This window comes from Glycine soja, chromosome 1 (assembly GCF_004193775.1).
Source record: "Glycine soja cultivar W05 chromosome 1, ASM419377v2, whole genome shotgun sequence".
Classification (NCBI taxonomy): domain Eukaryota; kingdom Viridiplantae; phylum Streptophyta; class Magnoliopsida; order Fabales; family Fabaceae; genus Glycine; species Glycine soja.
Window position 1 is genome coordinate 45,775,896 of NC_041002.1, and position 14,970 is coordinate 45,790,865.

Consider the following 14,970-nt stretch of genomic DNA (forward strand, 5'->3'; position numbering starts at 1 on the left):
ATGTATTTGATTTCTCCTTTGATTTTTGGGTTCTGTCGGTACAAAAGATTGAATTTTTTTGTGTTCCTCAGCCTTATTTGACCGTGGTTGAGTATTGTTCTTCCTTTGCAAGACAAAAGCCACAGATCATAGTATGTTCGATAGATTACTAGTTCGTTTTCTTTGTTTCTCTGTCTACAGGTTCGTTTTCTTTGTTTCTTTGTTTCTCACAATACAAAAGCTTAAATTTTTTTGTGTTCCTCAAGCTTCTCCAACATCCCTGTTGCTTGGTTTGGCAGTTATTTTTTTCTCCCTTGAGGAAAAAACCAAAGTTGATGTGGTGTTGATGCGGTTCGTTTTCCCTCCCCGTCTTCTGCGTTTTCTTTTTACCTCTATTTGTATTTGTATGCATTTTTTTTTTTCGGTTTTTTGTTTTTTCACTACATGTTCATTGTTTTTTATGAATCGCCATTTTATGCAGAGAAGGTGGAAGAAGACACTAAAGCTGCGATTTTTATCTCCAAAAAGCTTCAATTTTTATGAATCGAAACTTTTTGGAGATAAAAATCACAGCTTTAGTGTCTTCTTCCACCTTCTCTGCATACAATAACGATTGTATTGTGAGAAGTCAGAAAACAAAACAAACAAAATTTAAGATAAAAAAATTTAGTGTCTTTTTGTTCATTGCATCTGTTCATGAAACTTCTCCATCATTGTATTTGTTCATGAATCTGCTGAGATCTCCAGCATTTTGTTTGTGTGGGCTTATTACGGGGAAGATCTGTATCATTGCCTTCAAATTTGTTGGATTTTAAGCGTGGCTGACGTGGGATTATTTTACTTACGTGTCGGCCTATGGTTAATCGTGTTTCCCGCCCAAAAATGTCTACATCAAGCCTGTGTTTCTAATTTTTTGCTTTTGTTGGTGCATGTGTATGATTTCCTTTTTTTTTTTTTTGCTTCTACCTTACCTGTCAATGATTTTGTTGGTGCATGTGTATTATTCCCTTTTTTGTTTTAATTTTTTTTGTGCTTCATTTCTTTGGTTACTTTAGTGTGTGTTACCATATGATGGACCATTTTTTTTAAAATGCCAACTTTGTTTTTGTGGTTCCCTACCATATTGTTGGTGTTTTCTTTCTTTGTTGTTGCCGTTTTACTTTTGTTTAGTTAAGGGTGTTTATTTTTTGGTATATGGTAACTGAACTTGGCTTTTATTTTTGACCGAGAGCAACAAAGAAGACGACTAATAGTGTCCGGCATTTGGAGTACAGGTTTGTGATGTATTTGATTTCTCCTTTAGTTTTGTGTTGGTTGAAATTTTAATATTGTTTGCAATCTTTATTGTTCTATTTTATAACTTGTTGCATGTTGATTGTTTTGTGCCCTTTTTTCAGTTACCATCTGTAATGTTGCATGAATAAAAAAAAAAGGAGCTTTGTTTTGATTTCTGGGTTCTGTCGGTACAAAATATTGAATTTTTTTTGTGTGTTTCTTAGCTTTATTTGACCATGCTTGAGTGTTGTTCTTCCTTTGCATTTCGTATTTCTTTTGTTCTGCCTTTGTTTTGTTTTGTTAGTTCTTGCAGTGAAAAAAATTGAATTTTTTGTTAGTTCTCCCAGTGAAAATATTGCATGTTGATTGTTTTGTGGCCCTTTTTTCAGTTAAAATCTGTAATGTTGCATGAATAATACAAAATCCCGTGAGTAGATCTTTTTGGAATTTATGCTTATATAGGTGCTAATGACTCCTAACACTTTATCCTATGGATATAAAGATGTATTCAATCAATAGCCTGTGTGTAGTGACCCTCAATATTCTAATTTCAATTTACACATGTGACAGTCCATAGTAATTATTAGAGTAGATATAAGAATTCATGTAATTAATAGACTAGATGTTTGCCGAAGTGTAATTTCCCAATGCCAAAATACTACCTGTCTAATCATAAATCGGGAAGTGAAAAAGATAATGATTATGATACATATAATTATTTTTTTTATTAACAGTAATGGTAAGTATTTTTAAACATTTTTCTGCGTCTGGAAATATTTATTATTGAATAAAATAAATATACTTTATTAAGAACAATTTAATTGTGGTGGTACATATTATATAGTAATATGTTATTAAGATTTATGATTTTTTCACTTATAGTATATGTTACTATAAGATTTATTGACTTTTCGTATTTATGTTTATCTTTTTAATCTTTCAAATATTTTTTGTACATAGCCTCTAATAAATAAAATAAATATCAACGATTACGGGAAGTGTAATAGTCTCGCAATAAATATACAACAATATTAGTATTCATAATAAAAGTCTAGCATGAGAAGTGGAAAAAAATTATCATTATGATACAGTAATATGCACGAGAAGTGTAAAAGCCTAACGCTTAATATACTAAGTACATTATTAACTATTCATTATAACTGTTCACCCCCCCAACTATTGAACAGTATTCTAGGAGTTTTAAGTAGTGGTTTTTGCCTATGTATGTATTAACTCCTACGGCAGTTACATCAAAACCTCATTCAATCATAAACATATTTACTATATATATTCATTGGAACTCATAATTAAAACAAAGTATTATATCAAACCATAACCAACAAGTATCACCAACTATTCACTCATTTGTCCAAGAACATCACCCAACACAAAACACCATGACTACACAATCATCCAACGCGTCGAATGCTGTAAGTTTCTTTAAGTTTTCCATCCTTCATCTTTACCTTCTTATAAGTATATGTTCGAGTTTGCTTCATCGAGCATCCTTCATCTTTAAGTTTTCTATCCTTGCTTTTTTGCTTCATACATGTATATGTTCGATATAGATTGTCATTAAGTTTTTTGTCCTTCCATGCTTGCTCTTTTCGTTCTTAGTATATGTTCGATATTGTGCATACTTATCTTCTCCTTTCAACGGGTACAAGTTTGTTGAGTTACTCATTACATGAATGTTTGTCATCTAGGGCCCATCAAATTCACTGCTGTCTACAATTGTGCACCGATTTGAGGCCGCATTCCATGTTGACAAGGTCACGATTTCCCCATCTAAACATTAACTATTTATCTTAATCCCAAATAAATAATATGTGATATACTTATTAAATTTTCCTGATACAATGGTGATATGTTTAACATGTTTACTTGCAGAATGTCATTGAGGTTCCTTTATTCTTACCATAGACAATGGTACCCGAATTATCCAACTTATGTGCTCTTCAAATACAAAGGAGAAGAGCACTTTATAAAGCTTCATAAATATGGTAACCGATACTTTTTTGGTGATGAACTCAAGGGACTTAGAAGAACCCACGACATTTACAAAAGTGTCATCATGCATTTTGTTGCATGGGACAAAAATACTACTTTCCATGTGGAGGTCATGGGACCTCTCTATAGACGAACACGTGAAAGGTCAGTCGCAACCACCAGACACCATGTTTTTTTCCATAGATGTTATCGAAGATATGATACAACACAATTATCAATTGGTAGGAGTTTGTTAATATAATAATAATCCTTTATTTTATTTATTTTTGATGTTGCTATCTTTAATCACTGTGTTGGTTCAAACGTAGGTTCTACTACCAGAGGCTTTAAATTTTTTATTTGGATAAAAAAAATATGACTATGCAACGTGGTCGTGGTAGACGTTACGAATGGATGATCACCATGAATAATGGCCTACCATGTGTTGCTGAGTCATGGATCCAATACTTAACTGACAATCATTTGAAGCCTGGAGATGAGGTCGTCTTCTTCTACAGGTTCGACCAATATTTATGGGAGGTCGTCTATAGGAAGCAGGTTAAATGGGATGAGGAAGAGGACGAAGATGACTCCACTTGAAGAACTCTTTAATTATTTATGTTTGTTTGATTTTTATATTATGGTTGTAATTTAATTACCTTCGGGTAACAATTTTTTTTTTTTTTTTTGTGTTTACTTTCTGATGAACATCGTTAACAACAGGACATATATTATTTTCTTATATTCAATGTTTTATATTCAATTTTTCTATCACATTTATTATTTTTTTATATTCAATGTGTGTTGTTTCCAAATAATATGGGTTGAGCTTTCGACAAAGGCCTATGCTTTAGTGAAAGTGGTAATTGAGCTTTGCAGAACGAAGAGACAATGAAATGTAGAGCTTCATTTTCTTGGAGTACAGGTTTGTTATCTTTCTTTGTCTACTTTACATTTTTTATGTACTTAGTGTATACATTTACTGTTGCAGACCATTGATCCAACGCCAACACTTAGTAATGCTTTCTTTTTTACGGAGTAAAGTTGATTGTTTGGGATCATAGAAACTCCGATTGAAGATGACATCTCATACTTTTTTTTATAATTGTTTGTTCATGAATATATTATGTGTGTCTATCATAGTACTTTGAATTGTAATTCCATTAACCAGTGTTACCAGACAATGTTCCATCTTTGTAATCTGAACCATATTACTAGACTATATGACTATTTGTTATTTGCTTAAATATACAAGTTAATCTTTTTTATATATTCTTAAATAAATATGAAAGTTAATTTTTTTATATATTCTTAAATATTAGTAATATTTAACATTTAAGAAATCTCAAATATTAGTATAAGCCCGTGCATCGACACATGCCAAAGTCTAGTTTTTCTTGAAAGGAAACATCGTGGAGTTCCTTTTTCGCGAAATTCCTATGCATTTTGTTTCGATTTGCCGATTGCAAAGTATGGCCGTGTAGGGTTCAGCTGGCATTTGAAGGTTTTAGGGGATTTTATGTGTTTCATAGTGTCAACGACGTGTTTGTGTTTTTTTTTTTTCTGAGAAATTCGTAAATAGTCATTTTATTTTGGGGTAAGGAAGGAAAATGAGGTTATTCTGTATGATGATTGGTTTGGGGATGAATGAATACTTAATGTTAGGTTTTGAAGGCTATAAGGAAGAAGGTATCTTTTGATTATTATCTCAGATGCTAAGATATTGGCTCCTTGGTTCATATATTCACTTAATTAATGTTTTTTTCCTTTTATTTTTGGGATGTTGACACATAAGCTTGCTTGTCTGGGTTTGTCTAAGTGTTATTGCTACTAGAATTTTGTTATATCTTTGTGTTGAGTTCAGTCATTCAACAACAAAAAGCCTTTTCCGACGAGGTGAGGTCTTCCACATGGATCATATGATGTCGTTTGGCTCGATTAAAGACCCATCTAAATATGATTTTTGTTGACTTGAGAAATACTTGAATGCCGTTTGCATTCAAGTATATTGATTTGTACATGGTTAGTTAATATATTATTATAAGGAAAGGCAGTCCAGGGAGACCTGGATCGAGCAGGAGCAGGAGCACGACAAGTTTCTAGAAGGTTTCCAATTGTGAGTCCCTTTTTCTCTTATTTCATTTTTATATTATGCTTTGCTTTTCATGGAATTGTTAGGCTCTAGCTGTTTTGATTTTAATTTTTTTGTAACTTTGGGGTATTTGCTAGTTTTTGAGATAATTAAAGGGATTGGAGGATTGGTGACTATTTTAGTTTTTTTTTTTTATATTTTGGGAATTTGCCAATTCTTGAGGATTTTAGATAATTAAAGTTGATTGGTTAATTGTGAGTTAAGTTTTTAAGAGAGAGACACTAAAGAAAAATAATTACTCATATTGTTGTAAGTAAAGTATATCGATTTTTACATTGCACTGATAATATTTTCTTTTCAGTTTTGAGCTTTTGGTTGGTTTTCTTAAGTTAATTTTATGATGCATCAAATGGTTTTTGATGTTTGACAGGCTTAAGTTAATTAGCCAGATCATCTGTTCAATTTGTTGAAGGCATTACTTCTGCATGCTTACTCCCTAGCTCCCGAGCCGGAAAGAACCCTGTTTGAGGTTGAAATTCACTGCAATGGTAAGTTGATTATATTTTTATGTGCAAAAACATATACATCAGAGAAAAAAAATAATAATTGAGTATTTGAGTCGTAGTTCCTAACATTGTTTCACATCTTATTACAGATTATCATTTTAAAGGGACATAATAAAGTAGTAATATGTTGTTGTACATATTTTAGACGGGCATAATTTTAGAGGTAGCTCACTTTGCAGCTAAACAATTATGAGGTAGCTCACTTCGCAGCTAAACATATAACATGTTTTTTTTGTCAGCAAAATTAAATATATATTATTAGGGGCAAGGTACCAAAAACATAAATTTTTTAAGGAGGTTATGGTGTATTTCAATCATAACCAGATAGAAATACTACATAACCACCACTAACAACAGCTATCGATGCTAATACAGAAGCCTGAAGAGGTTAAATTGATAGCCCCGTGTTACTTTACTTTGATTTTGCTCTGTTTGGCTGGATTCAGTTTCAGATTTATTTGTGTTCTGATTAAAGTTTCAACGTTTGGAATAAAGCTTTTAGAACTAGAGCAATTTAAGAAATGGAAATTCTCTATGAATATTTTTTCTTCTTGGTTTTGGGGTAACTTATTGTAATTATATTTTTTTTTGTTATTTGTATTAGCTTTTGAATCTTAGCTAACCTCTTTGGCCTTAAGAGAAATCCAATATTTCTCCTACAAATTCTCATTCTCACTATTATTTCTATTTTACTCTTTTTTTGTTTTTTAAATTTGATTTTGCTTTGTTTGGCAAGATTTAGTTTCAGATTTATCTGTCTTCTGATTAAAGTTTCAATATTTGGAATAAATCTTTTAGAGCTTCAGCAGTTTAAGAAATGAAAAATTCTCTATGAATACATAAACAAAATTGAGTTCAATATGTTTCTTACTGAGTTTTGTTTTTGGTTATCCTGCAGGCCTTTCTAATAGTATTTGATCCGTCTATTACAAAACACATTTTGAAAGAGAATTCAAAGCCTCCGCTAAGTATCAATCATTGCTTTTTGTTCTTGCCCTAATTTCATACATTGTACTTGCATGTTATTCTAAGTACTTCTTCATGTGCAGGGTATCTTGGCTGAGATCCTAGACTTTGTAATGGGGAAAGGTCTCATCCTGGTTGATTGTGAAATATGATGAGTTAGAAGTCATTTTATACTCCCAGCATTGCACTAGAAGGTATTCTATATTATTTTGATTATGTAACACTATTGCCATTTTATAGGACAAATATATTATTTTGATTGAATCAGTTGCTATTTGATGTAAAATGCAAGACCTCTGTGTTCTCAATTGGAGCTTATGGATCAGAAAGCAGGGGATGACTAATGGGCATGCTTACATGATGCTCAGTTTATGTGTTTACTTGCTACACCTTTTTGTTAGAATTAATGTATCATGTGAAAGCATGTGACTTATGTAGGGACTAATAAGTAAATAATTAACGATTAAGGGCTAAATTGTAATTGAGCTTAATAGGAGAAGTTTCTAGAGCTAACTGCTACTTGAAGGAAGTAGTTGTTATAAAAGGGGCTTAATACCCACTAACGTGAAATAAGGTCCCCTTCCTGGCATAAAAGTGTTCTCTCTCACTCATAGCCATCACGAATAGAGAGAGACAGAAAGAAAGGTCAAAGGAAGTGAAATCTTATTTCTCTCATATTTAAAGAAAATCAAAGTGCACTGGAGAGAAGTTCCTATGGAGAAAGGTAGAAGTATTCCCATGGAGAAAGGTACGCATTATCATCTTTCTATTTAATGATTGTTTGTGAGAATCATAGGTTTCAAGATCCTGTTGTTTCCTATAATTGATAGTCTAGGAAACCCCTTAAAGATTTTACATGTGGTATCAGAGCATGTGTTATAAAATTTATGATTCTCCAAGAAAGATTTAATTTCTCCCAATTATGCATGAACCCTAATTATGAAATTTAGGGATAATTTAATTTTTCCAAATTATGCATCAAACCTAATTATGAAATTTAGGGATTTTAATTTATGTTACATGTATTTTCAATTACATGTTTTGATAACGTGCCTTTCGCGTTAATTATATTTTTCGCTGCAAAGTATGAAATTATGTATATCATGAGAAAGCTTCTGCCACCACCATTAATGGACGTTAAGCATTTAACTAGAATGAGAGTAGAGAAAGCCATTAATTTATTTCTAATGGAGAAAGGCTAATTCAAATGTTTTGAAAAGCTGCGTGGCCGTAAAGTAGGTTACCTTTAATTCCATTCCTTTTGAAAAGCTGCGCAATACGTAGGTGTAGGTACGTAGGTTATTTTTAATTATAATGTTTCGAAGAGGCATACCAAATAAGTTCTTGCAGGTAGAATGAATATTTTGGAAATTGCTATTTGCAATCTTTGTTTGTTATTTCCAATCCCACCTGCCTTTTTTTTTTTGAATGTTATTGTTGAATGTTATTGAAGAATTGAAATTTTATGTCTTATAATTAAATTAATGTGAATGTTTTGCAATTATTGATAGCAATAAATATATGTATATGCTACATATTTGCTTGAACGTGTTTGAATGCAAAAACACAAATAAATGCAAATATTATTTTATGGCCAAGAATGAAATTAATAGAATGATTATGGATTGTTAATAGCAATAAGTATGTGCAGGTCATATATATATTTGGTTGGAATTAAATGTATGTTGAATTTGTTAGTCACCAAAGTGGCCAAATTTGTAAGGTTATTTAATTCCAAATTAATGATTATTTCAATTATAATTGATTGAAATTAAATGTATGTTGAATTTGTTAGTCACTAAAGTGGCCAACTTTTTAAGGTTATTTAATTCCAAATTAATGATTATTTCAATTATATTTGGTTGGAATTAAATGTATGTTGAATTTGTTAGTCAGCAAAGTGACCAAATTTGTAAGGTTATTTAATTTCAAATTAATGATTATTTTGATTACTCATAGAATAATGGATGCTAAATTATATGGTTATTGGTTTATGGGTAATTGAAATTCATTGTTATAAGGCATTTATGGATCGCCCAAAGGTTGATTAGTTGTTCTTATAATTAATGAATATAATTGTAGGCGATTTGTGTGTATCATTAGTTTTATTTATATGCCCAAAGGAAATAGATACTACTAATTGGTGCATATTTAATTGCCAAATAATGTTAAAATTTTATTAGCATCATTATGTTTGTATGTTGTGTGTTGGTGTATCACCCAAAGGAGAACATCAATATACATTGATCGTTATTTGAATGAATCATATGTATGACATGTATTTTATGTCTCAAAACACTTATGTGAATTTTATTATGTAATACATGTTTTGAATTCATTGGATTCTTATGTATCATATGTGCCAATTTTAATGGGCTTAACTTCTCTGACTGAAATGAGCAAGTCCAATTTCACCTCGGTGTTTTGGATCATGATCTTGCTATGTTGGAAGGGAAGTTTGTTACTATTATTGATGCTAGTAGCAATGAAGAGAAAGTTCATTATAAAACTTGGAAAAGATCTAACAGACTCAGCCTATTGTTGATGAGAATGACTGTTGCAGACAGTATTAAGATAACTCTCCCTAAAATCGAAAGTGCTAAAAAGTTTATGTGATTAGTGGAAACAGCTGATAAGTCTGTTGCTGGGACATTAATGAATACATTGACCTCCATGAAATTTGATGGTTCATGTACTATGTATGAACATGTCATTGAGATAACAAACATTGCAACAAGACTTAAGACCTTGGGAATATAATGGCTGTGAATGAGAACTTTCTTGTTCAATTTATTCTAAACTCATTACCGTCTGAGTTTGACCCATTCTAAATGAGCTATAATACCATGAAAGATAAATGGAATGTGCATGAATTACATGGTATGTTAGTTCAGGAAGAAACGAGGCTTAAGAATCAAGGAAGTCACTCAGTCCATTATGTTATAAGCCACCAAGGAAATCAAGGAGCTGGAAAGAAATTTATGAAGAAGCATGATAAAGGCAAATGGTCATTAAAGAACAATGACGACTCTTTGCAAATCCAAAGGAAGGTATCAAAGGGAAATAATTGTCAATTTTGTAGGAAATCCGAACATTTCTAGAAGGATTACCTAAAGTGCAAGTCTTGGTTCAAAAAGAAAAGTGAGCTTAATGCTCATGTATGTTTTGAATCAAACTTAACTGAAGTTTCCCATGATACATGATGGATTAATTCTGGATGTATGACTCATGTTTCTAACATTATGCAGAGATTCCTTACAATCCAAACCATAAGCCCAAATGAGAAGTTCATTTTCGTGGGGAATGGAGTGAAAGTTCTAGTGGAAACAGTTGAGACTTATTGTTTAAAACTCGACACTGGACATCATTTAGATTTATTGAAAACTCCTTATGTACCTAGTTTATCTAGGAATTTAGTTTTATTATCTGAACTTGATGTTACTGGATGCTCTTTTAATTTTGGTAATTAATGTTTAAATTTATTTAAGCATAATCATCTCATTGGTACTGATATTCTTGTGATGGTTTATATAAATTGAAAATAGACAGTTTGTATGCTGAAACTGTTTTAACTCTGCATCATAATGTTGGCACTAAACGTAGTTTAGTGAATGAACGATCTGCTTTCTTGTGGCATAAACGTTTAGGTCACATTTTCTAGAGAAAGGATGGAAAGATTAATAAAGAATGAAATTCTTCCTTATCTAGATTTTACGGATCTAAATATTTGTGTGGGTTGTATTAAGGGAAAACAAGCAAAACATACAAAGATAGGAGCTACAAGAAGCACTCAACTTCTTGAAATTGTGCATACTGATATTTGTGGACCTTTTGATGTTAGTTCTTTCGGAAAGGAAGGATACTTTATCATCATTATTGATGATTATTCATGTTATGGTTATGTCTACTTACTGCCTGAGATTTCTCAGGCAATGGATGCCTTAGAAATTTACTAGAATGAAGTAAAAAGACAATTAGACATAAATGTGAAAATTATTAGATATGATAGAGGTGGTGAGTATTACGAAAGATATGATGAAACTAGGCAACACCCAGGTCCATTTGCTAAGCTTTTTCAGAAACGTGGCATTTGTGCGCAATACATAATGCCTGGTACACCACAACAAAATGATGTATCAAAAATGCGTAATAGAACTTTGATGAATATGGTTAGGAGTATGTTAATCAATTAGACTTTATCCGTATCTTTGTGGATGTATGCTTTGAAAACTGCCATGTATTTGTTGAATAGGGTTCCTAGTAAGGTAGTTCCAAAGACACCTTTGAACTGGGAAAAAAAATGGGGCACCTAGTATAAGGCACCTGTATGTTTGGGGTTGCCAGACAGAAATAAGGATTTATAATCTGCAAGAAAGAAAATTGGATGCAAGAACAATCAGTGGATAATTCATTGGTTATCCAGAAAAGTCAAAGGGGTAGTATATGTTTTATTGTTCTAATCATAGTATGAGAATTGTCGAAACTAGAAATGCAAGGTTCATTGAAAATGATGAAATCTGTGGGAGTACAATTCCACGAGAAGTGGAAATTAAAGAAGTTAGAGTGTAAGTCCTTTTAGCTTATGCCTCTAACAGTAAGGTGATTGCTCCTTCAGTTATTGCTACAAAATTAATGAAGAGGAGCAACACAATAATGAACCCATGATGCATAATGAACCTATTATGGAAGAACCACAAGAAGTAGCATTAAGAAGGTCTTAAAGAGAAAAGGAGACAAGCTATTTCGAATGACTATGTGGTATACCTACATCAAACAGAAATAGGCTTAAGCATTAATGATAATGATCCAGTTTCGTTTTCACAAGCTGTAAGCTGTGATAATTCTGAGAAGTGGTTAAATGCCATGAAAGAAGAGATAAATTTTGGAACATAATGGTGTTTGGGACCTTGTAGAATTACCAAAGGGTTGTAAGAGAGTTGGTTGTAAGTGGGTCTTCAAGACTAAACGTGACTCTCATGACAACCTTGAACGTTACAAGGCTAGACTTGTTGCTAAGGGATTTACTCAGAAAGATGGCATTGATTATAAAGAGACGTTTTCACCGGTCTCACGAAAGGATTCTTTCAGGATTATCATGGCATTAGTAGCCCATTATGACTTGGAGCTACATCATATGGATGTGAAAATTGTCTTTCTAAATGGAGATTTAGAGGAGAATGTTTATATGGACCAACCAATGAGGTTCTCAGTTGAAGGAAAGGAACACATGGTGTGCAAACTAAAGAAATCAATATATAGTCTTAAAGCAAGCTTCCTGCCAATGGTATTTGAGGTTTAATGATACCATTGTTTCCTTTAGATTTAAGGCAAATACTGTTTATCAGTGTATGTATCTGAAGGTCAGTGGGAGTAAGGTTATTTTCTAATTTTGTATATTGATGATATCTTGCTTGCAACTAACGATCTTGGTCTTCTTCATGAGACTAAGAAATTTCTCTCTAGAAACTTTGAAGTGAAAGATATGGGTGAGGTAAGCTATGTGATAGGGATAAAAATATTTTGTAATAGATCACAAGGATTGTTAGGCTTATCTCAGAAAACATATATCAATAAAGTACTAGAGAGATTCAAGATGGAAAGGTGTTTAACATCACATATTCTAATTTATAAATGAGACAAATTTAGTCTCGCACAATGTCCTAGAAATGATATGGAACGAAAACAAATGAAAGTAATTTTGTATGCATCAGTTGTTGTTGCATTTGAGAGCTGAATTTGTAGTATGTTTTGAGGCTACAATTCAGGCTAATTGGCTGCGGAACTTTATTTCAGGGCTTGGAATTGTCGACAGTATTGCTAGGCTGTTGAAAATGTATTGTGATAACTTCGCTACAGTATTTTATTAGAACGACAAGTACTCTAAGGGTGTTAAGCATATGGAATTGAAGTACTTTGTCGTGAAGGAAGAAGTTCAGAAATAAAGAGTGTCAATAAAATAAATCAGCACAAACCTTATGATAGTTGACCCTTTGAATAAGAGATTACCGCCCAAGACATTATAGAACATGTTGAAAGTATGGACATTATTGTTATTGATGATCATTAAGTGTAATTTATCTTATGCATTTTAGTGACACTCTGAGCTCAATTATGATATGTTTCTGATTACCTGTTCTCTATGTTTGCATGCATGTTTGTGTTAGAGTAATGTTAACAGGTTTTGTCTTGAATGAAAGATATTGTGTTGGACCAATTATGTACTCCTAACTTATGGTCATATTAAGGAGAAGGCTAATTTGTAGTACATGGAAGGGACTATGTCGATTAGATGATGTACAACTGCCATGACTCGAATTGGTTCCTATTCTTAATCATGAAATTATGATGTACCCAATGTATAGAACAATTTAGTCAATTTTTAATGCGCATTATGTTAGTTAATCTATTTATTTATTTAGTCCATAATGTTTATTAATGTCACATGAGCCAAGTGTGAGAATGTTAGAATTAATGTCTCATGTGAAAGACATGTGACTTATGTAGGGACTAATAAGTAAATAATTAACGATTAAGGGCTAAATTGTAATTGAGCTTAATAGGAGAAGTTTCTAGAGCTAACTGCTACTTGAAGGAAGTAGTTGTTATAAAAGGGGCTTAATACCCACTAACGTGAAACAAGGTCCCCTTCCTGGCATAAAAGTGTTCTCTCTCACTCATAGCCATCACAAATGGAGAGAGGCAGAAAGAAAGGTCAAAGGAAGTGAAATCTTATTTCTCTCATCTTTCAAGGAAATCAAAGTGCACCGGAGAGAAGTTCCTATGAAGAAAGGTAGAAGTATTCCTATGGAGAAAGGTACGCATTATCATTTTTCTATTTAATGATTGTTTGTGAGAATCATAGGTTTTAAGATCCTGTTGTTTCCTATAATTGATAGTCTAGGAAACCCCTTAAATTTTTACACTTTTATGATGTATGCAATATGCTATGCACAACTGAATATTTTTATTTATGTGTTGTATAGCTTGGTTTCTCAACTCGATTTATGAATGCGAGACACATATAGTGAAAAGTATTTTATCTTATATCCTAGCTCGGTTTTACTGTTTTATCAAATTTTGTTCTTTTTCTATTTTAATTTATAGCAATTTCTGAATTTTGAGAGATCATATTTTAATTTATATTCATTTTGTGTATTTGTTTCAACGACTATTGATGGATTTGCATTTTAAATCAAATGGTAAAAATCGATTTCATGGAAATCGATAGCTATCAATATTAGTGCATTCCGATTTTGATATGATTTTTTTGTTTTTTCTTTCTACGTGTGGCCACGGTAAGAAACTTGCTCTGAAAGGTAATTTTGTTCACCTTTGATTTTTGGGTTTCCCTTTGATTTATATGGTAAGAATATGCAAATTTGATGGTTTTCTGGAATATCTTAGTAACAAATAAAGTTGTAATTTTAAGGATTTCTCCTCTGCATTTTATGTTTAATTTGGTTTTTCTAGAATATCTTTCCAAAAAGTTCCTACAGTTACGGTAGGAAATTTTTTAGAATTAAAATGTAAATTTTAAGACTAAAAAATATACTTATTAAACTTGAAGGACTAACAAATCCACTTATTAATTATAGGGATTAAAAGATAAATTTAAAAATTGGAAGGATTAAATGAGTAATTAAACCTTAATTTTTTATGTATTGTAATTGTATAATTTTAATTTTTAATTAATTTTTTCTTTAAAAAATTCTCCAATTAATCGAGTCTCCTAAATATTGCAAGTGTGTGATTTTAATACCTTTGGTAGTTGGTGACATTGATCAATTTGGTATTCACGTTAAGTTGACACAGCGATTGATCTGATATTTTATGTGGTTTAAAATTTGGCTTGTTTGATTTTAGTCAGGCTTTTATAATTGTGTCATTTTTAGTTTGTTGTATTACATAATGGTGTGATTTTAGTTTTTTAAATTCAAATTTAATGGGATGACATTGTAGACTAAAATAAAGAAAAAAATTGTAAAATATTACGGCTTGATTCAAACTCATGCCACATAATTTTAATAGTTTTTACTAAACCACTAACCTATAACATTTTTATTAATATATATAAAACATTTTTATTAATATATATAAAAATTG

The 14,970-nt window shown here is 31.6% G+C and overlaps 1 protein-coding gene across 2 annotated transcripts; it reads left to right on the top strand.

Moving 5' to 3' along the window:
- The first annotated feature begins 540 nt into the window (after nucleotides 1-540).
- LOC114416928 lies at nucleotides 541-3,985 on the top strand. 2 transcript variants are annotated; one of them, XR_003667666.1, is made up of 4 exons: nucleotides 541-1,253; nucleotides 2,961-3,026; nucleotides 3,145-3,485; nucleotides 3,573-3,985. XR_003667666.1 is itself a non-coding variant. In XM_028381966.1 (3 exons), exons 1-3 carry the CDS (start codon nucleotides 2,875-2,877, stop codon nucleotides 3,592-3,594), a joined length of 438 nt encoding a protein of 145 aa, XP_028237767.1. In that variant the 5' UTR covers nucleotides 2,340-2,874; the 3' UTR covers nucleotides 3,595-3,985. The 2 variants fall into 2 exon arrangements, 1 of the variants encoding a protein (XP_028237767.1); XM_028381966.1 differs by lacking the exon at nucleotides 541-1,253 and having other exon boundaries at nucleotides 2,340-3,026; nucleotides 3,145-3,408.
- Nucleotides 3,986-14,970: the final 10,985 nt, after the last annotated feature.